General features: G+C 35.2%; 5 protein-coding genes across 12 annotated transcripts; 3 read left to right on the forward strand and 2 right to left on the reverse strand.

The window, feature by feature from the left end:
- The first annotated feature begins 654 nt into the window (after positions 1–654).
- On the forward strand, positions 655–10,787 carry LOC129900580 (probable inactive histone-lysine N-methyltransferase SUVR2). 8 transcript variants are annotated; one of them, XM_055975584.1, is made up of 12 exons: positions 655–877; positions 1,782–1,899; positions 2,523–2,774; positions 3,567–3,801; positions 3,902–3,934; positions 4,047–4,596; positions 5,444–6,828; positions 7,043–7,308; positions 7,933–7,999; positions 8,115–8,165; positions 9,413–9,509; positions 10,412–10,787. In XM_055975584.1, the coding sequence occupies exons 4-12, from the start codon at positions 3,619–3,621 to the stop codon at positions 10,435–10,437; spliced, it is 2,658 nt and encodes an 885-aa protein (XP_055831559.1). In that variant the 5' UTR covers positions 655–877; positions 1,782–1,899; positions 2,523–2,774; positions 3,567–3,618; the 3' UTR covers positions 10,438–10,787. The 8 variants fall into 8 exon arrangements, with proteins under 8 accessions (XP_055831559.1, XP_055831561.1, XP_055831564.1 ...); XM_055975586.1 differs by having other exon boundaries at positions 2,542–2,774; XM_055975589.1 differs by lacking the exon at positions 2,523–2,774.
- Positions 10,788–11,016: 229 nt separating this feature from the next.
- On the reverse strand, positions 11,017–13,970 carry LOC129900581 (uncharacterized). The gene is made up of 3 exons (XM_055975591.1): positions 13,100–13,970; positions 11,585–11,834; positions 11,017–11,371 (listed from the first exon to the last, which is right to left on the reverse strand). Exons 1-3 carry the CDS (start codon positions 13,882–13,884, stop codon positions 11,198–11,200), a joined length of 1,209 nt encoding a protein of 402 aa, XP_055831566.1. The 5' UTR covers positions 13,885–13,970; the 3' UTR covers positions 11,017–11,197.
- Positions 13,971–15,226: 1,256 nt separating this feature from the next.
- LOC129900235 (60S ribosomal protein L23) lies at positions 15,227–17,151 on the forward strand. Its single transcript, XM_055975159.1, has 4 exons — positions 15,227–15,335; positions 15,429–15,713; positions 16,624–16,665; positions 16,920–17,151. The coding sequence occupies exons 1-4, from the start codon at positions 15,323–15,325 to the stop codon at positions 17,000–17,002; spliced, it is 423 nt and encodes a 140-aa protein (XP_055831134.1). The 5' UTR covers positions 15,227–15,322; the 3' UTR covers positions 17,003–17,151.
- A 923-nt stretch (positions 17,152–18,074) lies between these two features.
- On the forward strand, positions 18,075–23,552 carry LOC129899178 (succinate--CoA ligase [ADP-forming] subunit beta, mitochondrial). Its single transcript, XM_055974026.1, has 12 exons — positions 18,075–18,280; positions 18,758–18,868; positions 18,966–19,077; positions 19,807–19,871; positions 20,790–20,867; positions 21,698–21,772; positions 21,870–22,022; positions 22,162–22,296; positions 22,418–22,582; positions 22,777–22,899; positions 23,087–23,158; positions 23,285–23,552. Exons 1-12 carry the CDS (start codon positions 18,179–18,181, stop codon positions 23,357–23,359), a joined length of 1,266 nt encoding a protein of 421 aa, XP_055830001.1. The 5' UTR covers positions 18,075–18,178; the 3' UTR covers positions 23,360–23,552.
- Positions 23,553–24,092: 540 nt separating this feature from the next.
- Positions 24,093–26,192, reverse strand: LOC129900713 (CRIB domain-containing protein RIC6-like). Its single transcript, XM_055975733.1, has 4 exons — positions 26,024–26,192; positions 25,456–25,559; positions 25,250–25,340; positions 24,093–24,659 (listed from the first exon to the last, which is right to left on the reverse strand). Exons 1-4 carry the CDS (start codon positions 26,079–26,081, stop codon positions 24,244–24,246), a joined length of 669 nt encoding a protein of 222 aa, XP_055831708.1. The 5' UTR covers positions 26,082–26,192; the 3' UTR covers positions 24,093–24,243.
- Between the last annotated feature and the right edge of the window lie 1,296 nt (positions 26,193–27,488).

Consider the following 27,488-nt stretch of genomic DNA (forward strand, 5'->3'; position numbering starts at 1 on the left):
CAGCCCTTGGCACAACGATCAGGTCAAGCAAAGCGATATTATTTTCAATTCATTTTTGAAGCCCTGGGTACCAAGCAATCCGTTTAGATCTATTTCAGTTGCTAATGAAATGGAATATGGGGAACTCTGCGTCTAAGTGGTTAATCCGATGAGTCAATTCTCAATGCGATGCTGCTATCCGTTCGACGATCCTAGTAAGTGATGCTATGTGCTCTTATCTGTCTGTTCTAACTGCAGGTAGTGCCCCCTCCATCTTTCTTCTGGGGTTTGCTTCCGAAAGGGTCTTAGACCTCAGCTTGGGAAAAGCATGGTTTAGGTAATTGATCTACGCGAGACCTTCCATTGATCTAGGGAGCCTGGTGTAGTTTCTTTTCCAAAGAACTCTTTTTCAATTCATATGGCCCCAAAAGGCTATCTACCCCCATTCTACCAGCAAACCCTTTCTTGTAGTGTATCCAAAATAAATTACACCTAATTTTGATCCATGTATTTTGAAATATATGTATCCGGACGTATCTAGATGCACTAAAATTTGATCAGATTCGTAATATTACAAACTAAAATATAACTTAAGTAATTAGTTTCTAAATTAGTGGAATTTATGCAAGTTTACCAAATGCTTACTAACAAAATTCAAAGCAACATTTTTCATGTCCATTTGAAAAGGACTAGGTCCAAGCCCAAGCCTAAATCCTTCTTAGCAAGCCCAAATTTATATTGCTTTCAGCCTCATTCTCCCCCAATGCTCCTCTTCTGTGACTGAAATTGCTCTTCCCCAGTTCTCCCTCCTCTCTCACTGCACAAAATTCATCTATTTTTTCTCAAATTCTCAAAGGGAATCGAATTCACCGGGTTGTTGTTGTTGTTGAATCGAATTGTACGTTTCTCTTTTTTCTCTCTCGCGGTTAATCTTACCATTCTTATTTTCAGTTCTTTGTTTCTATCTTTCATTTGACAAAAATCCCTTCATTTTTGCAATGATTTTATACGCTAGGTAAAACACTAATTTTTCGTGTACTGGAATGCAATGCTGTGTTTGATACCCACTTTCCGAAAGAAAATTTCAACTGTGATGTCATCGCTTTTTATAAATTTTACGAGTTAACAATTTGGGTGTGAAAATGGCTCGCTCGTAAACTTTGAGCCATTTTCAAAAGAAAATGTAGATGATTAATTACAAAATCTTATTGAGTCATGAGGGGTCATGGTTCCAGGTGGACCCGTTACTGTGATTAGTTGCATGGCACCTGAAGTTCAAGTAATTAAGAATGTTAGTTTGTTAAATTTATTTTTCAAGTTTCTTGATTTTCATGTGTTAAAATGTGTTTTTTTAAGTGATTCATTAAAGTGTTTTGAATTTAGTATATGTTTTTGATTCAGTGACAAACACAGAAGTATCATTGATCTTGGTTGATATGAAAAATTTAGGACTCGGAAGGAAAGAACCTTTCTGCCTATAGTAAAAATAAACTTTACTGAGCTGTTGCAATTATTCCTTAAATCTTCATCTTTCTGTCCTTTGATAGCTTACACACTCCCCACCCCAAAAAAGGGAAAATAATAATAATTCAGGAGAAAAGCATGAGTCTTGAAACAAGTATGCCTCCACAAATTGGTTTAGGTTTATCATTTAAATAAATAGAGATAGAAACAAGCTGGTCATGTGATATGACTTAAACTGATTAAAAGAAGAAACATAAAATCGTGTCCATTGCTAGAAAATTTCACACAATTATTTGTATCAGATCTTGCAATCTAACAGTTGGTTGCTGGTGGTGCAGTATATTGGGGAAGTTTGTTTAAAGGCTTAATTGAAGTGTGCTGAAGCCCTGCAGTTAGGTACAATTCAAAGTGGAGGGCACATTGTTTAGGTGGTGCCTTAGAATGCCAAGTGTTAAGGTGTGTGTTCCAATGCGATGATCAAATCTTGATGACGTGTTGCTACTTGGTCCAACGTTATGGAGAAAAGTTCTTTTTTTGTTAGTGTTTCTTGCTCATGGGATCTGTCTTGATGAGATACAAATGTAGCTGGCAAAGGGCCAAATTGATTATTTTGGAGAATTTATGGGTGAATATTTTAGTGATTAGGAATAGGAAATTAGAAATCTACTTTAAGAAAGCTAGTCACTAATCTAAATGGAAATTTTAAAGATGCATATTTGCATTTGAATAAGGGATACAGTATGCTTTTTGGACCTCATTGTCATTGTTTTTACTGCATATATTTCACTTAATTGCAGTTTATCAATGTCTTGGTTCATATAATTCCTGACACTTCCGAGTGCGCTGTTTCTACACTTCTCGCATATGGTAACATTCTGTTTGAATATAGTCTGGTGGTTCTAGACATGACCACTACATTCATAGATAGCCGGATTCAAATTTAGTGCAAAGCAATAACTCTAATTTAGCTGTGACTCAATTTTCTCCATTATAAGTTTTCCTTGATGGTCCCACATTCAATTCAAGAAACACCTTTTGCCATTTCCAAGTGAGATTGAACTTTTGATTTCAATGTCCAGTTATTTTGATATGGACCAGGTGAAGAAATATAGAAGGAACGGGACAACTTACTTTCCCCTGTAATGCAAAATACGTTTTTGCACCTGGGCAAGGAGAACATGAAATGTTCTTGGAAAAGTCAATACTCTGTTCAGCTTCTTCATTCTTTAGGGTGGTCTTGACATCACTCAGATAGGTGGAGTATCCTCATTCTTATCTTACAAAATCAATAATCTTCAGTAGCAAAGGTTGATGGCACACGGTAGAGACAGGTTTTCTTTCTTTCAATTGGTTGCAACTAAGGGTTCTCAGTCGTCACATCAGTTGCAATGATTTGCACCTTTTTTTGGTTTTATCATCTATCATTTCATAATTACACACTTTGAATTGTTCATTTTGTGTAGTTCGGTGAACAAGTCACATATCGCACTCCATAATCTAAGTTTGGGATATAAAAGCAATTTGTTCTAGATGTTCTCATTAGATAAACAATGTTTCTTTTGTGGGAAAGCTTCTGCTATGCTCACTGTGATTCTCCCAGTAATATATGAACAAGAAATATTCAGATGTTAAAGCTTATGAGGTAAATAATAGAAGTCTATGATTTTCCTCTTTTATTTATTTTGAGATGGTAGGGTGGTCTTTTGTTGGTTGAGAGACTGGTTGATACTACAACCAGTAAGTGTGTCTATTCTTTTTTTTTTCATTGTAACCTAATTGCAGCATTGAGGACTCAATGAACAGGTGCAGTTTCTTTCCCCCGTTCTGTATATATTACCTCTATTTTTACATCCCTGTCTCTGAGTCAGTTGTCCTTACGGACCTTTCAAAATAATACTCCTTGCTGAGTCACCAACGTAGAACAGGAGAGTTTGGGTCTATGGAATTCAAGTTCTGTTGTCATGAAAAGATAAATAAAAAACCATAACATTTAAAAGTAAATTAAGTATGAGCATTATCCTCATCTTTCTGTTTGTACAACAGCCTAGATTGTGTTTTGAGTTTGAATGCCTTTGTTAGAATTTTGTTAATGTTCCGCTCACATGTAGTCTGGTATGATGTAGGTTCACTGATCGATTTGGCAGTTTCTATTAAATCCACCCAAGGAAAAAAACAATGCCGAGCAATCCAAAAGTTGCGAAAGCATTTCGTGCGATGAAAGATATTGGAATCTCCCAAGAAAAGGTGAAGCCAGTCTTAAAAAGCCTTCTTAAATTGTACGACAAGAACTGGGTGCTTATTGAAGAAGAGAACTACAGAGCACTTGCAGATGCTATATTTGAGAAAGAGGAGGCAGAGGTTCAATCTATCCTTTTTTTTTCTTATTCCTTTTCTATACAAAGCATTTTTATTTGCTCTATACGAATTGAATTTTTTGTTGTTTGCATCACTTTTCCAGGCAACAGAAAGTAAGAAGACTGAGAATACTGAAGTAAAAGTTCTATTTTGGTTCCCTGTGTTTGATATATATATTCTATATTGATGCTTATTGGTGTCGTTTGTCTTTCCCTTTACCTTATCCTGGTGCCTTGTCATGTTTCTAGCAAGAGGAGGTTTTGGAGGAAGAAGCAGTGGATGAGGAGCCTGAAAGACCCTTAAAGAGATTGCGATCAAGACATCAAGAAGTTCAAGCTTCATCTTCTGCTAACAATTCTAGTTCTATTTCAGCTGGGACTTCATTCAAGAAAGTGGAGGAGCAAGCTGAACTACCTGGAACTAATTCCCAGGGTTGCTCACAAGGCCCTCAGCTGAATAATAGAAGTGCAGCAGCTGAGTCCCAGTCTGTCTCATGTCTGACATATGTCAGAAACAAAGGAAAGCAACCAGTCTCACCTAATAGTGCTGACAGATTGGAAAATAATGCTAATTCTCGGAAGAATCATCTCAAAGGGAAGGAAACTCAAACACCTCAAATCATGTCCAAGGAGAAAGGTTTAGTCCTTGGGAAAGCTTCTCATGCTTCATACCTCAAAGAGCCGAAGACTGAACCTGACATCAAAATGTTGGGTACTCATGATATCATCAAGCCTAAGGATGAACCAAATACTGTTGAAATGCCACAGTTTGATGTTCCTCTTACTGTTATTCACCCTGGTATGTATTATCTCAAATAGCTGGATGTTGGTCCTTATCATGTCATAGTTTGAATTCTTCATACTAGTTAAATTTTCCGCAGCAAGTAGAGCTAGTGATTTTTCTCTGTTGAAGAGCTAGAATCAATACATGACATCTCTAGAATGGCTTACTAATTTATGTCTGGAATGGTGCCATTGTATTAGGCAAGTTCTCACTCTATCAGCTAATGTTTCAGCTCTGGACGACCGTGTAGCTCTGTATAGGATAACTCTATCTGTCCCAATTTGTTTGGCGCCGCCATTTTTTTTTCATCAGTCTAAAAAATATTGGCACCTTTCTATATTCTAAAACTCCTACTCCCTCTGTTCAGTTTATATGACTTACTTTCCTTTTTAGTCAGTCCCAAAAAGAATGACACATTTCTATATTTAGTAATAAATTAACTTTAAAGTGCTCATTTTATTCTTAATGATATGATTTATATCCACACAAACATCTATCACTTATTTTAGACCACAAGTTTCAAAAGTCTTTCTTTCTTTTTTAAATTCCGTGCCAAGTCAAACTACATCATTTAAAATGAGAAAGAGGGAGTAATATTTACTTCCCATTTTGCTCTTAATACTAATAGATTTGATGCTTGTGGACCCTACTACAAGGGTACTTTTGTACTTCATAAATATTAAGCTTTTGTCTCAAAGGTCCTCCATTTCTTAAACTCCATTTCAGTCAAATTGTACCAAACAAATTGAAATAGAGGGAATATAGCTTTATATTTGTCTGAAGTGGATGTCTCTTGGGACGTTTCCTGGTAACATCTTAGCTACAGTTCTCCCTTCTAAAGGTCATTGTTTGGATTATGTAGAGCCATCAAACGACAAAGGTTCTTCCAATGGTAATGCCTCAAGAAAGCAGGCAGAAACTTCTGAAACCTCAGCAGCAGAACTGAGAGGCGGAAGAGAAGCAGATAAGGACATTCCAACTTCTTCAAATGGACTGGCAACAACTCATGAACTAGTAAAACCACAGAATGTGTGTTATTCTAACATAGATATTGCCTCCTCGACTTTTGGAGAGGTTAAAGTCTCTATATATTGTGACGCAGCTCTTGGTAGATCAGACTTCCATTTGCCTAGTCTAGAGGCTGTTCTGAAGTTGGTGGAGAATAAATGTCTTAAACCATTCAAAGCCCTGGACCCTAACTTTTCTGTGCCGAAGCTGATGAAAGACATGTGTGAGTGCTTTTTGGAACTGGGAACTCAGTACAATCATGAATTGCTAGAGACTGCAAACATGGATGCAGAAAATGATATTGGCTATAGAAGCATGGCCCTAGTTTCTTCAAATGGATCTATAAATTTAGAACTTGATTCTGGGGAAGATCAACCTGAGAAATCACAGCTACCTCTTCCTTGTAATGGTCACACCAATAGCACCCAAACTGATCAAACAACATCAGTGGGGAATTGTGGTAGTGTTCCAGAGATTGATCAGAATATTCTTGAACATGTTATGTCTGAGAGTCCAGTGGCTCTGTGGGGATCTAAAAATTTAGAACTTGATGCTGGGGAGGCTCAACCAGAGAAACCACAGCCCCCTCCTCCTTGTAATAGTCATAACAACAGCGCCTCAACTGATCAAATAGCATATGTGGAGAACTGTGGTAGTCCTCCAGAGATTGATCAGAATATTCTTGAACATGTTACTTCTCAAAGTCTAGTGGCTCTGTGTAAATCAACTCAAGATGAAACAGGTTCTTGTGTTGTTACGGATATAACCAAGGGGCAAGAGGAGCTTATGATTTCATTGGTGAATGAAGTTAATGACAAAAGCCCTCCGTCCTTTAACTACATAGCTCATAATGTGGTTTTCCAGAATGCATATCTGAACTTCTCTCTGGCTCGTATTGGAGATGACAACAGTTGTTCAACTTGCACTGGTGATTGTTTGTCACTGTCCACACCTTGTGCATGCGCATATGAAACTGGTGGTGATTTTGCATATACAAAAGAAGGTCTTGTTAAAGAGGAGCTTCTTAAAGAGAGTATTTCTATGAATCGCGACCCCAAGAAACACTGCCAATTCTTTTGCAAAGAATGCCCATTGGAAAGATCGAAAAGTGAGGATATTATCGAACCTTGTAAAGGTCATCTAGTGAGGAACTTCATCAAAGAGTGTTGGTGGAAATGTGGCTGTGATAAACAGTGTGGGAACCGTGTGGTACAACGAGGTATTAGCCGCAAGTTACAGGTAAGAATTTGTGGTTGCGGTTGCAATGGCCTTTGTTAAGGTGCCTGATGCAGCAGTAACTCATACATTACTTTTGAGGCTCACTTTTGCTTTATTTGCTTTCTTTTTGAGCTTCTTAGGAATCACTTTCTTTTCTTTGCAATTACTTCTAAAATAATTCTTGATATCCAGTATTAACTTCATCTAGCTTTTATGTTGGTTTTACTTATTTCAGGTGTTTATGACTCCTGATGGGAAAGGATGGGGCTTACGTACCCTTGAGGATCTTCCAAGAGGTGCTTTTATTTGCGAGTATGTTGGAGAAGTTCTTACCAACGCAGAACTCTTTGATCGTGTTTCACAAAGCCCTAATAGAGAGGAACATTCTTATCCCGTGCTGCTTGATGCTGACTGGGGTTCTGAGGGTGTCTTAAAGGATGAAGATGCCCTTTGTTTGGATGCGACATTTTTTGGGAATGTAGCCAGGTTTATCAATCACAGGTATGTTTACTTAGTAGGATCTCATGTTTTAACTGTCTTTTTGCTGATTTTCTCCCAGCCTCTACTTCCTTTTGGCTGTCAGTTTTGCACCAATTTTATTTATTTACTTGTATTCTTAGGAGCTATAAGAGTTGTACTTTGACTAGTGGTACAGCTATCAGGTGGTACATACTTAAATTACTCTGGATCTTTTCTGCATTTTAACTTCTCAAATGCTATGAAGAGCTTTTTGCCTTTTCTTGGTTATTTGATTATTCATATTGCAAGTGAGGCAAAAACACTTCTTGAATATCTTGTGTTCAGTAGGCATAAAACATTCACATTTTGTGATGAATTCTACTCATGTTTTCTTTTTCATATTCCTGCATCTAGCCACCTTTAACTACTCTGTTTCTAAAGCACGCCTTACATATTTGTGTACCTAGAAATTTGCACAATATTACCATTTCAGAATCCACTTTGTTTCCAATTAAGTAAAAAAGAGGAAGCGAGGGAGAAATGAAAGAATGAAAGGAAACAATAGCCAAAAGAAAGCTACGCATTATATATTAGATATTTGCATCACGTGTAAATATGTTATTAACCTGTGTCGGTGTGATTTATTTTATTGTTATTCTGGTCCAGATGTTTTGATTCAAATATGGTTGAAATACCAGTTGAAATAGAGACTCCAGATCACCACTATTATCATGTAAGGAGGAACATTGTGCTTCTGCATCTTCACTTCACTTTGTCCTCAATACTCAGTATTCCTAGCTCTTTATTCTAACGTTTTTTGGGGATATCTCATGTGTTCCTTTATGCAGCTTGCCTTTTTCACTACAAGAAAGGTCAAGGCATTGGAAGAACTCACTTGGGTGAGTAGACTTGATCTGGTTCACAAATGCTCATTGTATTGTGGTGCCCTCTATTTTTTGCTTTAAATATATCTGTCTATTCAATACTATCCGTTTATGAGCTCTCTCTCTTTATACACGCATACATACACGCATACACCACACACACACACACACACACACACACACACACACACACAGATGCATAGAAGTTCTATTTGTATCTGGACATGGTTGTTTCAGGAGAAATAATGCTGCCACTTTCATTAAAATAAAAATGCAATCTCGTTCAAGTTCAATGGATTTCAGCTACATTCTTATGTTGACCTCATGAGCTGGATTTGGGTGATGAGGTTCTCCATTGTGGGCAGCTTACGTACCTATATAAAAAGTTGTCTGGAAGAGCTTGCCATGGTTTGTATTAAAAATAATAAAATGACACAGCCAGAACTATGCCTCCTACCCAACCCAACCCCACCCTGCAAGAGAAAACAGAAAGAGAAGGATGAAAACCCATATTTTCTTCTTAAAAAAGAGCTTGAAAGATGGATGGATGCTTCTCAACTCTTAGTACTTCTAGTCTAAATAATGTGATTTATCTTGTATGGTGCATCTTGATATAAAGAAAATCACCCAAGAATATAGAAAAGAAGGGATATCTGTCAGTTAGGTATTTGGAAATTATTAGATTAGTTATAAGGGATCTTCCTTCTTAACTTTGACAAATACAGTTTAGTCCATCAGTAGTACTACTACAAGTACCCCTCAATCCCAAACTAATTGAGGTCTGCCGTATGAATCTTCTATATTCATTCTGCTCTATTGGACCTGTTATTCTAATACTCTTACCTTCATCATTAAATTGTTAATTTGAGTGTTGATGCCGAAAGTTGATTAACTAAATTAGTTTATCGGATATTGTCTTTCTGTTTTTATCTTTTTATTTAAAGAAAATCCTTAATTACTCAACTCTTAAACAAGCCAAGTAATATGAAAATAAGATGGTCAATAGTAATGCCCCTAGAGAAAAAAATAAGCACTTTTTATCAACTTGTTCAATGATCATACCAATTCAATGAAGTTCAACAGAGAGAAGATGGTAGTCAAGAGGTTGACTCTGTCAAACTCTGCTGATGTGACATGAAAGATGAACAAACGTTTATAACATATCTAGTTTTTAGAAGAATGAGCATGCCTTCATTCCACAAAGCTTCTTTTAGATATTTGACAGAATATATTCTGGACAAACTTTGGATTGGTTCTTGCAGGATTATGGTATTGATTTTGATGACCATGAACATCCAGTAAAAGCATTTAAATGCCAGTGTGGTAGCAAGTTCTGCCGAAATATGAAGCGTCCAAGAAGTAAGTGTTATTCCTGAGCATAAGTTTTATCTATCGTTATTTTAACAGTTTGGATTTGTAAATCAAAGTTTCCATCTTGCTTTGCTAGTAAAAGTTATTAGCTGCTGCATGGATTTGGTTATAACTTGGCTGAATTTTCAAAAAGAATATATGCTATTATATACTCCAATTAATCTTCTCGAATTAAACAAGAAAAAGAACTTTTAGCATTGAAGATTTTTGAATAGGATATTGGTAGTCTTGGCTGGAATTGGTGTAATGACTCTGCAGTTTCTACAAAGAACTGCAGGTTCATTGGTCCAAATGCATGACTGATCATTAAAGTCTTAATAATGTGTAACCTGCAGTGGTTGTCTAGAGACACCATATCTATTTGGCATTTTCGTAATTGACTATAACTCAACCAAAAGGCATGATGTTTGATAAAAAAAAGTCCGTATAGTATTAGGGAAAACTGTTTGTAAGATGTGACAATGACTATAATGTAAGTTGGGTAGTTAATATTTTGCATTTTACGCATGATGAACCTATAGCACCCCCTATAGTGTCCCCTGATTTTCCTTCAATAAAGACTTTTGCTTTTGTATCACACTTATCTTCAATTAGGCACCCGAGGATACTGCCTAATGGTCAATGAAGTCGGTGCAACCTTTGGAGATTAGGGTTCAAATTCTTGCCTTGGTGGGAAGAGTTATCTGGTATCTAAATCGGTGGGAGATAGTAGGTATCCAGTGGAATTGTTGAAGTGTGCACTAGCTTGCCTGGACACCATTGTTGTCAAAAAATAATCTTCAATCAGCCTAAGCTATTATTTTCAGTATTCGACCAACTAGGTGACCATGCATGATAATCCTAGTCAAGTTTCATGCTGTTAATCACTCAAGTGTCATGCTATCCTGTAGGAACCAGAGCAAGGAGGGGATGGTGATTATTCCTGAACAACTTGTGGCTGATTTCTAGCCTTGGGTAATCAAGAAAGCTGCTATGACTGGAAATTCCGAAGACTGATTATCTAGAATCTTTGAATGATTCTGGTGAACTTGTGTATTGTGAACGCTGCAGAAGGTTAACATATTTGTATTTGCAGATCATATCGCAAATAAGCTTTAGATTTGCTCCCTTGTTGTACACCAGGATCTTCCGGTACATTTCACTAGATACTCGTTCATGGTCGATTAAATTTGATAGATTTGCCCTCAGAAACAAGTTTTGCACTGGGAGTCACTTTGTCCGTGTTAGTTGTCTTTATATATTGAAATTAATCATGTTGCATTTTCATTCTGCTCACCAACAGAACTTTCATACAAACGGCAACACGAGGGGGTTCATCCAATAGAAAGGGCAACTTACCTTTATGTAAAAAAAAATCAACCTGATTCTTGAATAATCCAACACAAGACATCCCTTTTTGTAGAAAAGACACGTATCAACAATTTTGATTTCACGTGTGGACAATTCCTCAGTATCTTGTTCATTTGCTACCTAACATTTTCTTTGTGCATCAATAGAAAAGAACTGTACCCATATTTTTATAGGATTGCCGGTTGATATAAAAGGAGTACGTCAACAACGAGGACAGTCGAACTCTATATATACAATTTGTACATACAAGTGTATACACAACACCACACACAAAAAAAATAACGGACTCGTCCATAGCAGAATGTGGAATATCCTTGCATTTAAATTCAAGAAACAGCCTCCAAACACAAGGAGTGTCTATTATGAGGTTTGGAGAGCACTTCGTCCTCACAACCACTAGGCATAATGGGATTAATGCCCCCTGGATTCAATGGGAATAGAATCTTGTAGTAACCTTCCATTATTTGGCCCATATTGCAAGTTTCTGCAACCTTTGGTATCTGTTCAACAGTAAAACACTTTCTTAAGCATATACGTGACTTGTCCTCGATAGCTCAAATGATAAAGTACTTTCTTTTTGTTACTTTATACGCTAACTAAAGTCTAAACGATTTGTTTAGTCTCTTTCTCTGTCCTATTCTGCTAGTTGATCGAGACACCACATTCAAAGGGCCCTTTCCTATGGAACATATGCAGGAACGGAATTTAAGTACCTGATAAATGTCTCTGAGATATCCATGGAGGTTGGTGAATTCAATGAGCTTCTTCTTGGTGCATTTGAAGAGGACATTATAGACCACATCAAACCGAATCAAAGTAGTGAACAAGCATACATCTGCAAGTGTCAAAACATCCCCACACAAATACCTTGATCCCCTCAAATGATCCTCAAGCATTTCCAATGTTTTAAACAACCCTTCTGCTGCCTTATTGTATGCTTCTTGACTTTGTGCAAATCCACACCTACAAGAACGTAAGAAAGGCACACAAATTACCTTTTGTCCTTCTGAATTTGTACATCAAATTGTGAGTAATAGCCATGAGATTCCTAATATCATGCTAAGAATAGACAGGATTTTTAGAAGAAATGGCATTCCTTTGGCCTCTAGATGTACTTTATGTGGAGAGCATGCAGAGACAATTAACCATCTTTCTTTGCATTGTACATGGACAGAATTATGGAGAATGTTTATCTGTCTAAAGGGGATAAGATGGGTGAAACCAGGGAGCATTAGAGGAGATCTAAGCAGCTGGAATAGAGATGGCAATGCTTCAGACAAGGAAAAGAGATGGAAACTTGTCCCAGCATGCATTTGGTGGACAATTTGGAAGAGAGAAACAACAGGAGTTTTGAGAATGCGCAGAACAGCTTACAGAAAATCAAAATGAATTGCTTAGCTCTTTTTTATTTTTGGTGTAAACAAAATATATTAACTATGACAGAAAACATCTTTGATGTGCTAGATTGTTTATAGGCAGCAGTGAAGATTAAGACTGTTTATCTCTGCAAGTTTTAACACTTTTAAAGGGGAACTACACTTTTGTTGTAGTATACCTGTGGATATATAGACTAAAGTTACCAGTTTTTAAAAAAAAAAAAAACACTGTAAAACCAGCTGAGTATACTCAACATTCAATGTGAATTCATCCAATCAATCTTGGTAGACAAAATCAGTCAGTACTTGTGCTTGTAGGTCGTAGGATATTACTGGATGTAGATTAATTGAAGTGCGTGTACACTGACTAAAAACAACACTTATACCCTCTCTCTATGTTAGATCACACGACGTTCTCTCATTTTAGATTTCCACCAATTCTATAGTTTGTACGAATACAAATCATGAAATTATTAATTTTTGAAAACTTTGATATAGAGTATTGCCCTCTGAATAACTTTTAGCTATTGTGTTTATAATATTGTTATACTGTCAAATTAAAATCTTAAAATCTACGCTTATTGGCACCATCACATAAAATGAAGCTAAATGAGTAACTTTGAGGAAAAAAGAAAGTCCCAAGTATACTGCTTTTTTCCAAAATTACACACTAAACTAACATTTTATCCATTACTTCTACATTTTTGTCACCATCATTAACATAATATGTAAGCAAGTGATTTTTTTTTGGATACTATCACATAAATTGAGACGAAGCAAGTAAATTGGGGAAAAACAGTCCAAGTATACGCTTTTCTACAAATTACACACACATAACAAAAGGGTATTTACCTGTACACGCCATTGTTAACGTTTGGATAGATTATATCATTCCACTTTCGAATCTCATCTTTCAATGCTGGTGGTGAAAGGTCCAATTCAGGATTACCTGCAATTCCATTCAAACCCGAATTGAAAAACTCAATAATATCATAACTCTCATTACAAAGAACTTCCTTTTTCTCCATATCCCACAACATTGGTACAGTTGATCGACCACTATAACCATCGCGTCTCAGCTTATAAACCTCTCTCAGGGTTTTACACCCATTCGCTATATCCAAACCCGGAACAAGCTTATCCTTATCCGGGTCAGAAAAAACCCGGAATTCCCAAGACCCGTCGATACCCGGAGAAGCAATTGAAACGGTTACGGAATCTTCTAAACCCTTGAGAGCTCGAACAATGAGAGTTCTGTGTGCCCACGGGCATGGAAGGCCCACGTAAAGGTGAAGGTCTTTCGGGGAGAATTTCAATTTGGGGTTGGAGTGTAAGCGAAATTGAGAAGTGGGTCGGGTGTAGGATCCGGTTGGGTCTGATGGAGCAAGCTGGGACATCATGAGCTGCCACGTGGAGGACCAGGTTGAACGGACGGTGGAGATGAGGAGCTGTGGGGGTAGTGATTGACCCCATAGGAGCTTAGTAATGGTGTTTATGAGGTTAGTATTTGGGTTTTGGTTAAGTGACATTTTTGGAGCTGAGTTGCATAGAATTTTAGAGTATTTGTGTTTGTGAGTTCTTGATTTTAATGGAGGAAATGGAATGGAGATAAAGGAGGAGACATGAGTAGAATACATTTTTTTGTTTTTTTTGGTGTTGTAGAAAGTTCTAAAAGAAAATTTGGAGGGGAGGAAGAGGAGTAGAGTATTGGGCTGGGCAAATTAGCCACCTTTTGAATACCAGTCAAATTTTAGTTAATCATGTGTGTCCCCTAATTTTAAACGTGAATAAGTAGACATTATTTATATAAAATTGAAAAAATATATATATATGTCCTAATTGGTGTCCTACATGACACTTTGCGTCCTAAGCGGCATCTTACATATATTATTTTATGTAGGACGTGTGTGTTTACTTGTTCAATTTTATACAAATTTAAATATTTACACATCCAAAATTAGAGGACATAAATGACAGCTAGGACCAAATTAAAAGACATATTTATATATTATGCCTTTTTGAATTCATCATTTGAACTATTATACCACTAAAATGAAACATGAAAACCTTTAAAATTTTGATGTAACTCGAAATGAAATATAAGGACTCCATAAAATGTTTCTCTCAAGTTAGAACTCATACAATATATTGTTTAAATCCCAAGGAAAATTCACAGAATTTCAACTTTTATCAATCAAATTACATAAAATTTCAATGGAATTGGGTTTTGAGTTTACTTTAATAAGTTGGAATTTTAGATTTTTATCAAATCTTGTGACAAAATTTAAGAGTTTTCAACTGTCTAAATTTAATTTTTGAACAATGTCTTGCGTTTAACTTATAGAAAATATTTAAACAAGTCTTGTTCGAACTCCAAAATTTAGTCATGAAATTTCAAAACACTGACAATGAGTTAAAAAACAAAAGAAAGTATTAATGTCACAAAAAATAATGTACCATAAACATCATGTAAAGTTAAATTAAACATGTTACAAGCATTAACAACTTAAAATATAACTCTACATATCATTTACGCTACCTTAGAAACTCTAAGAAGAAGATATTAATGTCACAAGAAATAATGTTGTTGTTTATGTAAGCATATCACAAACAACAACTTAAAGTATAAATCAACATGTCATTTATGCTACCTTAGAAATTAATAATATTGATCCATACATTTCTCATAATACAGTTTGTCTCATAATAGCATATTGTCTTCAATATAATAATATTGATCCATACATTTCTCTTTTCTTAATGTAATATTAAATGACATGTACATTTTCACTTCATTCAAAATACTTATCATGGCTAAGAACACTCATACTATAACACAAACAATAGTAAATGGTCAAAGTAAAATAATCAAAATGTTCCTGCATTGGGCCAGAAAAGAGGCCTGAATTTCAATCAGTAATGGGCCTTACAACAAGCTTGAGACAGCATTGGACCAGAGCCCATCACTTTTGCGAATACAAACTGTATATAAAAGCATAACGCGTTCACCTGTCATTCCTCTTATTGTTAGGGTTTTGGAGGTAGAGAGTGAGCAGCTGAGCAAGACCGGCAACAATGTCGAAGAGAGGTATCTCAACAATCGTTTTATAATTATAAGCTTCATTTATTCTTAATTTACTTATCTAATTTATGATTCGATTTCTGAAAAATGTACCTTAAGGTCGCGGAGGTTCCGCGGGAAACAAATTCAGGATGTCGCTGGGTTTGCCGGTGGCAGCCACCGTCAACTGCGCCGATAACACCGGAGCAAAGAATCTGTACATCATTTCGGTGAAGGGTATCAAGGGAAGGCTTAACAGGTTGCCTTCAGCTTGTGTGGGTGACATGGTTATGGCTACCGTGAAGAAGGGTAAGCCCGATCTCAGGAAAAAGGTTATGCCAGCTGTCATTGTTCGTCAGCGCAAGCCATGGCGCCGAAAGGACGGTGTCTTTATGTACTTTGAAGGTATATTTGCTAATCATTAATTGATTTTATGTTGCCTATCACTAAAATTTGTATTTTATTACCTATTATGCGTCTTTCAACTAAAAAGACAAACTATAGTCACTGTTATTCGAGTGTTGAATTAAGCATAAAACTATTTGAGTTATGTTTATCATACAAGGACAAGTATAATTTAGGAAGATAGTGTTTTGGGTTATAAATCATAGTGTTGAAGGATCCGAATAACTTCTAAGCGATAGTTGAAGCAAATGATGTAGAGTAAGAGTTGGTACATTTGTGAGGAAATAACTTCTGCCCGTTGCGAGTAATTCATTGATTCCTTTTTGCTGGAAAATATATTTTTAGTCAGATAATTAACAATAAAAACAGAGTCTTGGGTATGCCTTATGAACCTTTTAGGGGTCGTTAGGTCGTAGGATGTTTTGGAGAAGCGAATACATGTTTTAGACATGGTATTATTTTAATCCCTTGTTTGGTAGGATTTTGAATCTATGTATAACTAATACCTATTCAGTTTTATAGGGTGTAGAGCTATTACATAACAAACCATGGTATTACCAATACATGGATCAGTATGGATAAAGACTAAACTGTCCTTAGTACACCAAAACAAACAGTGGATAGGAAGTAGTCCCAATATAACTAATCTCATCATTATTTATGCCAGCATTACTCGTGCACTCTATTCAATACTATTCTTATACACTCTACCAAATGACCCCCTTATTGGATTAATACTTTTTGGCTCTTTTGTATAATACTGTGTTGAGTCACTTGTAATTGTTGAAGAAACTGCTGATTTTGAGGTTTAGCAAAGTCACGTCAGGAATATGTTTGAAGTGCTGTTGCTAGTATCTTACAACATACATTAAAAACTTGTTTTCTGATGCTTTACCTTTTTCTTATACAGATAATGCTGGTGTAATTGTGAACCCCAAGGGAGAAATGAAAGGTAACTTATATTTACTCACCTAGATTGTTCCTTCCGAGACCAGATTACCTTGAAAAACTTTCTTTTTGTTTAGTCACTAGCTTTACTTGAATGCCTTAAGCTATCTCTGTTTATGTGCTTGAGCCATTTGTCTTTCACTTCTGCAAGTCCTTTGGTCATCTTTTGTAGAGATGTTATGCTATGGCCATTACTTTCTAACTAGAGTTTGCGAGCTGTTGATGTTTTGCTTATCGTGTGCTCTGTTTGTCTTGTAGGATCTGCAATCACTGGTCCAATTGGGAAAGAGTGTGCTGATCTTTGGCCTAGGATTGCAAGTGCTGCCAATGCTATCGTGTAGAAGAGTTTCCTTAAGTAGTTTGATATTGTTGTTTTTTTGATGGTTAATTTATGTTTTTGGATATCAGATTGTTGTCTTATTAAGAGATTAGTTTTTACCGGTTTGAGAATTTTACATCTAGAATACATATCAATTGCCTATTTCTTCTATATGGTGATTTTGCCTTTTCAGACCAATACTTTAATTTTATCTTAAATTTTGGACTTTCATAAAATCCAGCTAAGACTCAAGGTAATAAACTTTAGGTTTTATTGTAGCACATCTTAGATTTTATTGTTAGTTTGATTGGTGTACTAATTTCGCTATACATTTTACTTATTGATTGGAGAGAAAAGAGTATATGACAAGGTCCAGTAAATTTTAGAGCAAGGCATCGACAAAATCCAGTTTTGTCTACGTATACTGAACTTATTAGTACTGCTGTTTTTTGTCCCCCTCGTCTAGTAAAGACAAGTTGAGCTCATTCCGAAAAGTAAAGATAAGTTGAGCTCATTAGAATATGATCTCATCGCAGTATTTTAAGCAAACATGTTCAAAAATTGATGTGATTAATTGTTTTTTTTTTGAATAAGGGACCCAAATATGAACTTAACTCTACTCGTTCTCCTTGAAGATAATTGTTTTCCTTATAAAATGTAGTTTAACTGTTCTTAGAGAAATTAAACTAAAATGGTTTTTTAAAAGAAAATAGTATATATTCAGAAACTGAAAATTATTTTCTATTCAATCATACATTTTATAAGCATCTCAATTCAGAAAAACTCTATTGGCATGATAAAAAGAACCACTAATACAATAATACTAAAACTATTTTTAGTACATTACTTATATTTCGTTTCCATTTTTGATTTGATGCATAAGAGGTTTTTAGGAAACAACTAAATTGTGCCTACACGCTATGACCCCATTTATGAAATTATAATTGCTATGTTGTTATACATATATTTCTTTATTTGTTTTGTATGTTAAAAGTTCATATATTTTAAAGTACTGGGTGCCCAATGTTAATATTAATTCCATTAATTTTAGGGGAATACACTAACGGGGATAGAAAAGGGGAAAATACAAGTTGGTCAAAAAAGTATACTACGACTTTTATTTTATTATTTTGTTTTCAGACTTTTATTAGGGTTTCGATTTATTGCATTTCGATCGCAGCAGAGGACCCGAGAGAAAATGGTGAGAGGAATGCTGCGTAAACTTGCTAACCAGTCTCTTTCAGTCGCCGGAAAATGGCAGCAGCAACAGCTCCGCCGCCTCAACATCCATGAGTATCAGGTCGCCTATTACCCTCTATATCAGTAAAATGAGATGTTTCTGAATCTATAAATCATATCGCGTCAATGTTAAACTAGTTGATCCTGCTTAATTTGTACACATCTCATTCTATTTCGTAATAATTTTGATCTTCTATTACATTTTTTGAATGGTAAAAATTGTTGCGTTAATGGATCATTTGTAGCTGAGATCTCTCCGGTACCTTGAAAGTTGAGGAGAAGCTGGGAAAATTTGAATAGTGGATATCGAATTATATTGCACTCAGTATCGTTTTTTGAGGCAAAGGTGTAGATTTAGTACAAATACATAATCTTTTTATAATTGTTCAGAGGTATTATAGAGTTCAAACCAACTCCATTAGAACATGCGAATGTTTGACACACTCTTAAAATGCAGTGCTTGAAATTTTATCATATCAAATAATGCTCCAGCTTTTGATGATATATTGTTTTGAAGTTTTGCTTGTTATGATATTAGGGGGCTGAATTGATGGGAAAATATGGAATCAATGTACCGAAAGGTGTTGCTTTTGCTTCCCTTGATGAAGTGAAAAAAGCAATTCAAGACGTGTTCCCTAACCAAAATGAGGTAGTTCGATGAAGCAGTATGCTTTCTATAAGTCTGATATCTTTGCACAGTTAAGGACAGGGTAAATGCTTTCTGCTTTTCTATTTTGGTGATACAGGTGGTTATTAAATCACAAGTCCTTGCTGGTGGACGTGGCCTTGGAACGTTCAAAAATGGATTTCAGGGTGGAGTTCATATTATCAAGGCTGATCAGGCTGAAGAAATTGCCAGTACTGAAAATTCTCCTCTGCTAGATTTTTCTAAAATAATAATTCTTTGTTACTGGACAGAAGTATGTTAACTGTTTTTATGGTAAAGATCCTTTTTGCCATTGATTTTTTTTTCTTGAACGGGAATAGATTGAAGTTTCTTCTGTGTGAGTTGTAGTTGTATCATTAGGTTTCGTCAACTGTCAGAAGAGATATCTAGGTTGGTGTTTCTTACTGGAAATGAAAGCACTACTGTGCTTAACTTGATAAGATTGTTTCCCTGAAAACCAGCTAGGGACGCACTCTAGATATCTATGAGGTTTTAGCCTTTAACACCGAGCATGGCACTATTTTTCTTTTCGTTGCCAGTTGTAGGATTTAAAACTTTTCTGTTAGCATTTTGTGCTTCAGGTTTCCATCTATCCTTACATTTGAAACTGATTTGTGGTCATCATTTGTTGAAATGCAAGCTAATTAAGCGACATACCTTCAAATTGTCCCTTAAAGGAGAGATTGGGTGGCCAGTGTGTTTTCTATCTTTAAGTATTATACTGGACTTTTTGAGATGGGCAATAATAAAATTGTTTGACAGGAGTCTTAATAAGCCTTTAACATTTTTATTCTTACTAGAATATGCTTTTCTTGAGTGTGTAGTTTTATCATTACAACTCTCATGTTATTTTTTTGTTTCTTTATGAGTTTGTGTATATTTTTTTTAAAGAACAACATTGTCAAATTCTTTGGTTTTAGGTAAAATGCTTGGACAAATACTTGTTACTAAGCAAACTGGAGCTCAAGGAAAAGTTGTCAGCAAGGTTTGGACTTTATTATTTACACCTATATTCTTCAAACATACATCAATATCTACTCGCAATTTAGATTTATCATCCAAAAGATTTAAGATGGAAAGAGAAAGTTGTTTACTTCAAGTATTATGTTTCATAAGTTGTTATCCCCATTTCTATAAATTATAAAGTGGTTAATAAAAGTCTGCTTGAGGTGCTTAAGCACTGAAGCTCTGTGCAGTGGTTGTATGCTTCACATCGCTTCGGTGGTGCTCTAGCGCTACAAAGGTGATAACTCGCACCTCAGTGTAACCAGGCTATGTTTTAAGTAGGGTAGTGCTAGGTGCTACAAACAACAACAACAACATACTCAGTGTACTCCCACAAGTGAAGTTTGGGGAGGGTGGTGTATACACAGTCTTACCCCTACCTTGTGAAGGTAGAGAGGTTGTTTCCGATAAACCCTCGGCTATTGCTAAATGCTAATGATGGATAAACGATAATCCTTATATCAATTGTGTAAAAAATATTACGGATCAATAGTTAGTGTAGTTGCTGCTGCTATTTAATTTCTAGGTCTGTATAGTTTCTTTTTTCTCAGTTACAGGTGTAAAATTTATTTCTTTCCTCATTTTCACCTTTCTAGATTAAAGCACATGCCTAATTGCGCGCGCAAAAAGACCAACGAACTCTTTGGCGCTTTTCTGCTTGTTTTGCCTTTGAAAAATATGGTGATAATGTGTAGTCAATGCCCATAGTTAAAACCGTTATAATCATTTAATTGATTTCATTCGATGCTGATGACTATCACAACAGCAAACTGTTCATTTGATTTTTTCAGAAACTCAGAATTACTAATTTTGATCAAAATATGATAATATAATTCTACTATCAGCACCTAGTACAATGTGCAGATTTTCTGATGTTCTGTTATCAAATTGATTGCAGGTTTACCTATGTGAAAGGATGTCCTTGGTTAATGAAATGTACTTTTCAATTATACTTGATCGTGCAACCGCTGGCCCTGTAAGTTCCAAGACTTGCTGTTTCTAAAACTTCCTGGGGCACTTCGTGTCCACTTAAATGATGTTAACATATATTCAGAACTTATATCCCAGTCAAATGACTGTTACTAATCAACAAAATAATTAAATCCCTGTTTGACGTCTCACCAGCTTTCAGTTTTTACTATTACATTTTTCTAGCACCCCGGTTACCTCTACATGATATTAGGGGGAAAAGAGAGAATTTAGTGTGAATAGTAGAGGAAAATAAAGGAGTTTCTCTGTTTACCTATGTTGCTTCTTCGTTTTCTCTGTTCTCTTTAGTAATTCATTTGTGATTCTGACTGCATGGGTGTCTTCCAAATATACTGATTAAAAAAAAAAAGAGCTGCTGCCCCGAATATATGAATCTATTGAATGAAACCCAATTTAGAAACATGTGCTGCATTGTGTAGCTTCTGTCCTATGAGCGGAGTAGCTCGATGTTGCTTGAAATTGATGCATGCTTAGTGCTGAATAAGTTACCTTGATGTCTAGACATGAATGATGTCTCAGGCAAAAAGTTGAACTACTATGACTTGCTTCAACTTTCAAGAGGAATTCTATGGATATTTGAAAGTTCAGGAAACACTTTTTTCAATTTGAGTTCCCATTTATTGAATGTTTGGGGTGTTGGGGCCTAAAAGCCTAGCCGGAAATCTTTTGTTTTTAAATTTTATTGTTAAAGCTCTTAGTGCAAAATCTTTGTACTTTATTAGTAATCTTGGTCATTTAGAGGATATCTGTTACCATCTTTAAATGTTTTGTTGATCAAGGATGTGAAGCTGCTCGCTGTTATTTTTCCTATTGCAGCTCATTATTGCTTGTCGAAAGGGTGGAACCAGCATCGAAGACCTTGCAGAAAAATTCCCCGACATGATTATAAAGGTTACTTTTTCTTTCTATATTCATCCAAGATTTAGCAATTTTATTTTGTTGCTATTGTTGTCAACTGATGAACGTTTTCTGCATCTGTATTTTCCAGGTTCCAATCGATGTTTTCAAAGGAATCAGTGATGAAGATGCTGCGAAGGTTGTTGATGGTTTGGCTCCAAAACTAGCTGACCGAAACGATTCAATTGAACAAGTGAAAAAGTTGTACAAACTTTTCTGTGAAACTGACTGCACAATGTTAGAGGTAAGCATTTTCACAATTTGTTTAGAAGCACCTTCTGTAGACTTAGCAAAAGGTTCCACTGGTTAACAGTTTGTAGCAATCATGCCATTAGGAAAAAGACTCCCTTTTTATACCTAATTCTAGACATTTGTCTGGGCAGATCAACCCCCTTGCAGAAACATCTGACAACAAGCTAATAGCTGCAGATGCAAAGCTCAATTTTGATGATAATGCTGCTTACCGTCAAAAAGAGATCTTTTCTCTTCGTGATTCATCACAAGAGGATCCCCGTGAGGTACTCCTTATGTTTTCTTTTTTTGAATGTCACCGGAGGAACTGACTTTTCAATTTTCATCCTTGATACAACTATATACGGGTTTTATTTTATTTTTTGTTTACTCTGGTTAACTCCTCAGGTTGCTGCCGCAAAAGCTGATTTGAATTATATTGGCTTGGATGGAGAAATTGGTTGCATGGTTAATGGTGCTGGATTGGCTATGGCTACTATGGATATTATTAAGCTCCATGGGGGAACGCCAGCCAATTTTCTAGATGTGGGTGGAAATGCTTCTGAAGGCCAGGTATATGTGGTTTCTTGATAAAGCAATGAAGAATAGTTGTCTAATGCTCATTTGCATGTTTTCGGGCTATTTTTTTGATAATTGAACAAGAGTATTGTTATATTGAAGTTTATTGTTTTGGCTTAATGATGTGTTAAAATATTGAAAACCTCAGAATCCACAAAAAGTTGAATTTATCTCTTGTACTTGAGTAGGTTGTGGAGGCCTTCAAAATTTTGACTGCAGACGAGAAGGTGAGAGCTATTTTGGTGAACATCTTTGGAGGAATAATGAAGTGTGATGTGATAGCCAGTGGTATTGTTAATGCTGCCAAACAGGTTAGTATTCTGTGATCATGTGTCTTGGTTTGTTTGTCCAACAATGTTTTCTATTATAGGATCAATTTTTGGTGTCTGTTTTGTCCCATCTAGCCACACATCAATATTTACACCTGACCTCTGTTTCCTTGAGGGTGCAATTAAGCTCTGTGCATAATGTGCTGATTCTTGTGGTTTGTGGTTTAAGGTTCAACTGAAAGTGCCTGTGATTGTTCGTCTGGAAGGCACTAATGTCGAACAAGGGAAGAGAATTCTCAAGGTAAATTGTCAACTTTGTCGCGGGGCATGAACTTTGCCTTGCCGTAGCAGTTGCTAATTTTGCCGTGCATAGGAAAAGTCAGTTTCAAGTAGTAAATCACCTTCTTCCCTGGTTTGTCTTGTGCAGGAAAGTGGCATGAAACTGATAACTGCCGAGGATTTAGATGACGCAGCTGAAAAAGCAGTCAAAGCCTTAGCTTAGTTGAAAGAACAAAAAAAATAACAAAAATTGTTATAATTCCAATTTGTAAGCCTTTTGATTGGCTTCCTTTTTTGGCTGGGATAATCTGAATGTGCAATTCTTGATTTTACAATAAAACAATGAGCTACACTTATTGTCAACACTTGAGCAAGCTTGGTATTCGGTTATAACTTATCCTTCTGATTGATGTTTTCCTACTGTCTTAATTTGTGTTTGTGGTCGTGAAACTGTTCTTCAAATAATAACGAACCTAGTTTAATCTAACACGTTGTGCTTAAAACAATAACAATCCTAGCGTATTCTCACGGGTTGGGTTTGACTTTTGAGAGGCGTGGTGTGAAACTATGTTTATATAAACTTATTAGTGGAATAGTCTAAAATTTCGGATGTTTCCAATTTAAAAAGATCTTAGGGTCGTGGCTTGACCCCTTACTAGTTACTTGTTTCTATTTGTTTGTTAATATTTTTATTTTTTGATAATTTTTTTAATTTTAACTTTTTATATGATATGATTAAAATTATAAGATTAAAAAATATTTTAAATTCGACATATTTTTAATTTAAGATTAAATATTATTTAAATTTGAAGTTTTGTGTTAAGTTAAAATTAGACAAATAAATTAAAACAAGGAGTAAGTAGTACTTAAAGAATTCATATCTTCTCCTTTCCCTTTCCCCGTAATCACAAAGAGATTTTACACTAAAACTAGAAATCTGTATAATGAACAAGGTAATGGTTAAATTTTACATAAAATTCTATGAACATAATATAAAACTTTTTGAGGTTTCCAAACATGTATGGAATTTACTAAACTATCAAAAAAAAAAAGAGGATAAAATGCATTTGAATACATTTTTATTGGTAATTTTTTCTTGTTTTTTTGTTATGAAACGATGCTTTCATTGTTTCTCGAACTCTGTATTGCACCTTCAGATCTTGGATCCGATGCTGGAGCTGCAGCTGTACTAGAAGAAGTGCCTTTAGACTTTGACGATCGGGATCCGGCGACGGTACCTCCTGGGACGGATTCCTTGGACTTCTTCCGACGTGATTTTTTAGGGATGTTCGGAAGGTCTCTTGCCGGAGATTCCGAGCCAGCGGCTGAATCTAGCGGGATCCGGCCATGTTTTAAATCGTCAGCAGAGTCCTTCCGGCGGTGACGCCGGGAACTCTTGGATTTCTTTGGAGAATCAGTCCCGCCATTTTCCTTAGAAGAGGAATGATGCCTGGTTGATTTTGATTGTTCTGGTTGATCTCGGACGGAAGAAGAATTTGCATTTCTGGACCTTCGGTTTGAATCTGAAATGGGATAAAAAACACTAAAAATAGGAGCATACAATTCATGCAAAGTAATTGCCTCACAAGGGCGAATCCAGGGTTCCAAATCACTCTCGAAAAAAATTTATACTATTTATAAGTTTAAAAGTATTTGTATATATAACCCTCATGATTTTTTGTATGTTTATTTTTTTATATTTTGAATCCGTTAGTGAAAATCTAGCTTCGTCCATATTGTCTGAAGCAAATTTAAAATTTAAAATTCACAAACTAGAACATTTCCTATTTATTGGAGTACTTCTCTTGTGACAATAAATTTGAAATTGGACTAAAAATATTTTTGTAATTATTCAACTCTTTCTATCTATATATCTGTCTATCTATCTGAAAAATTACGTTGGGGTGAGTTAAGTCGGTTATGCTTTTAAAATAGACTTTCATACTATATCCTATAAGAATTGTTTGACAGGCAAATGAGGGGAATTTACTTATTGTGAATTCACAATTCACTGCTTTGATCTTCTTTGCAACATTTCTCCCCTCGTCTACTTGTATTCCATTTTTACATTATTTCAATGACATAAGAGGTAAAGAAAAGTGACCAAACAAACCTTCAGAAACCCATTTAATTTCAGGATTATCTGATGCTGGAGGAACCAAAGGTGCTGACTGAAATTGTCCTGGTCCATTGAATTCTTTCATCTACAGACATTACCATAATAACAAACATATATCCACAATGAGAAAAAAAGAAGATTAAATTAAGATCATTAACTTAAAATTACATGCAGAAAGGAAAAAAAGAATTGAGTATTACCCAACTTGGATTATTATCTGTTGATGGTCCATCCCATCCTATATGCGCAACATGCTTTACATCTGTGGGAAAACCAATCTGTATTTCTTTTTCTTTCTCCTCATCTGCATCAACATACATATAGTAGTTATATAAAAATCTGTGTGTATATTTGTGTGTGTAGAGTGGTGATGGGGTGGGCATAAATCCAATGTACAAAGCTGCTCGACTGAATTATTACAATTTCACATCGAGTGCTGAGGAAGTATCTCTAATTTTCAGGCATGGAACGTATTCGAATGTAGAAATTTGGATTTTCATCGAGGAGCTCAGTAGAAAGAAAAAAAAAAGTGCTTCCTATAACATAAATTAGTTGCGAACCCTATAATAAAATATCTCTATTTTTGTTTAACTCTGTTTATTTAGTATATATCTAACACAAATTCATGACGATCAAAACATTTCCATAATGATCGTTAGCCTACCACAACTCTCCTTATGTGATAAACCAAATCATTTTCAACAACAACAACAAAAAGCAATGAAAAAAGTTTGAAAATTGTGATAGAATAATTGAGCATTCCCTCACCAAATATTTGAGAAATGTAACGAAGGCCTTTAAGGAGTCCTTTCACCTTGGTGGCCATCTTCAACTCTCTTGGTCTAGATTTGACGAGTCCTTTCTTCAATAGAAAGGAAGAAAATAAATGAAATTCATAAATAAAGGAAAATTTATTTGGTATTAATATTCAACTTTTGGATACAGAAACTCAAAAGATACAAAAATAATTTCAAGAAATGGACTCAAACCCTCAAAACTTTTAGGTTCGACTCCTCTCTAATTATCACAAAACAAAATGCTGTTAAAGCATTCCTTTCGTCCATTTGATGGCAATGAATTGCTGGACATTACTAACCAGACACATGTCATAAATTTAGGTAATGGGAATAACTATTGTTAATTTTATTTAAGGAAACTCGTTTGCAAATAGTTAAATCTGCAAAATTAATCCTATCCGGTTATAATAATAAAGCACATAGCTAAAAGGAATAATAATAATAAATTAACTTAACGGCCGGGGCGGCTCAAGCTAATTAGTGGCCTAAAGCCAAAAATATATCGGAGTCCTTAAATTTTTAATTTTTTTTATATATATATTTAAAATATATTTTTTTTAGTTTTTTGAGACGTAAAATTATTTTTTTAATGAAAAAATTTACTTTTCTAAATAGTACTTTATTCGTTTTAATATTTTGTCCAATTTTGACTTGACACAAAAATTTTAAAAAAGCGTTTCGAATCTTATGAACTTAAACTAAAGATATATATACCAAGATGACTTTTAATCTTGTAGTTTTAAACATGTCAGGTGGAAAGTAAATTTGAAAATTGATTAAAAAAGAAAAAAACATTCTTTAATGTTTCGAAACGAGCTAAATTTTTTTTACCTAAATACACAACTTATTTTACATATTCTCTAACATTTTTCTACCATTTGAAAAAATTACAAAAATCTCCACTTTCTCCTATCCGAAGATAACACTTTACGCGATGTATCGGGATGTACGTGATGTCTCGGGACATTGAGTGATGTGTCCAAAATCGAAACGTGATGTATCAGGACATTTTGGGATGCATCCGAAACATAGATGCGACGTATCGGGATGTACCTGAATTCCACCAAATTAAGAGATTTTTGTAATTTGAAAAAGAGTAGGGATATGATGTAATTAGCTCTTAACACTATAAAATTTGTGTAAACTATAAAAAAAAATAGTAAGACAAATAAATTAAAAGACACAGTATAACTTTTTTCTTTAAAATAAACTTATAACAATTCTATTATTACTAAAAAAAATAGAGTCCCTAGAATTTGAAGCCTAAAACAGATGCCTCATAGTTAAAGACATTGAACCGCCCTGATAATTAGAACCAAATTCAAAGTTCCCATAATATTATGCAAATTTTGAATCGCCCAAATAATTCCGACAAGAGGAAGCATAAATTTATCAATGATATAATCATTTATTATGGACCGTGTCTATTTTGGGAC

Source organism: Solanum dulcamara, chromosome 8, assembly GCF_947179165.1.
Source record: "Solanum dulcamara chromosome 8, daSolDulc1.2, whole genome shotgun sequence".
In the NCBI taxonomy this organism is placed as follows: domain Eukaryota; kingdom Viridiplantae; phylum Streptophyta; class Magnoliopsida; order Solanales; family Solanaceae; genus Solanum; species Solanum dulcamara.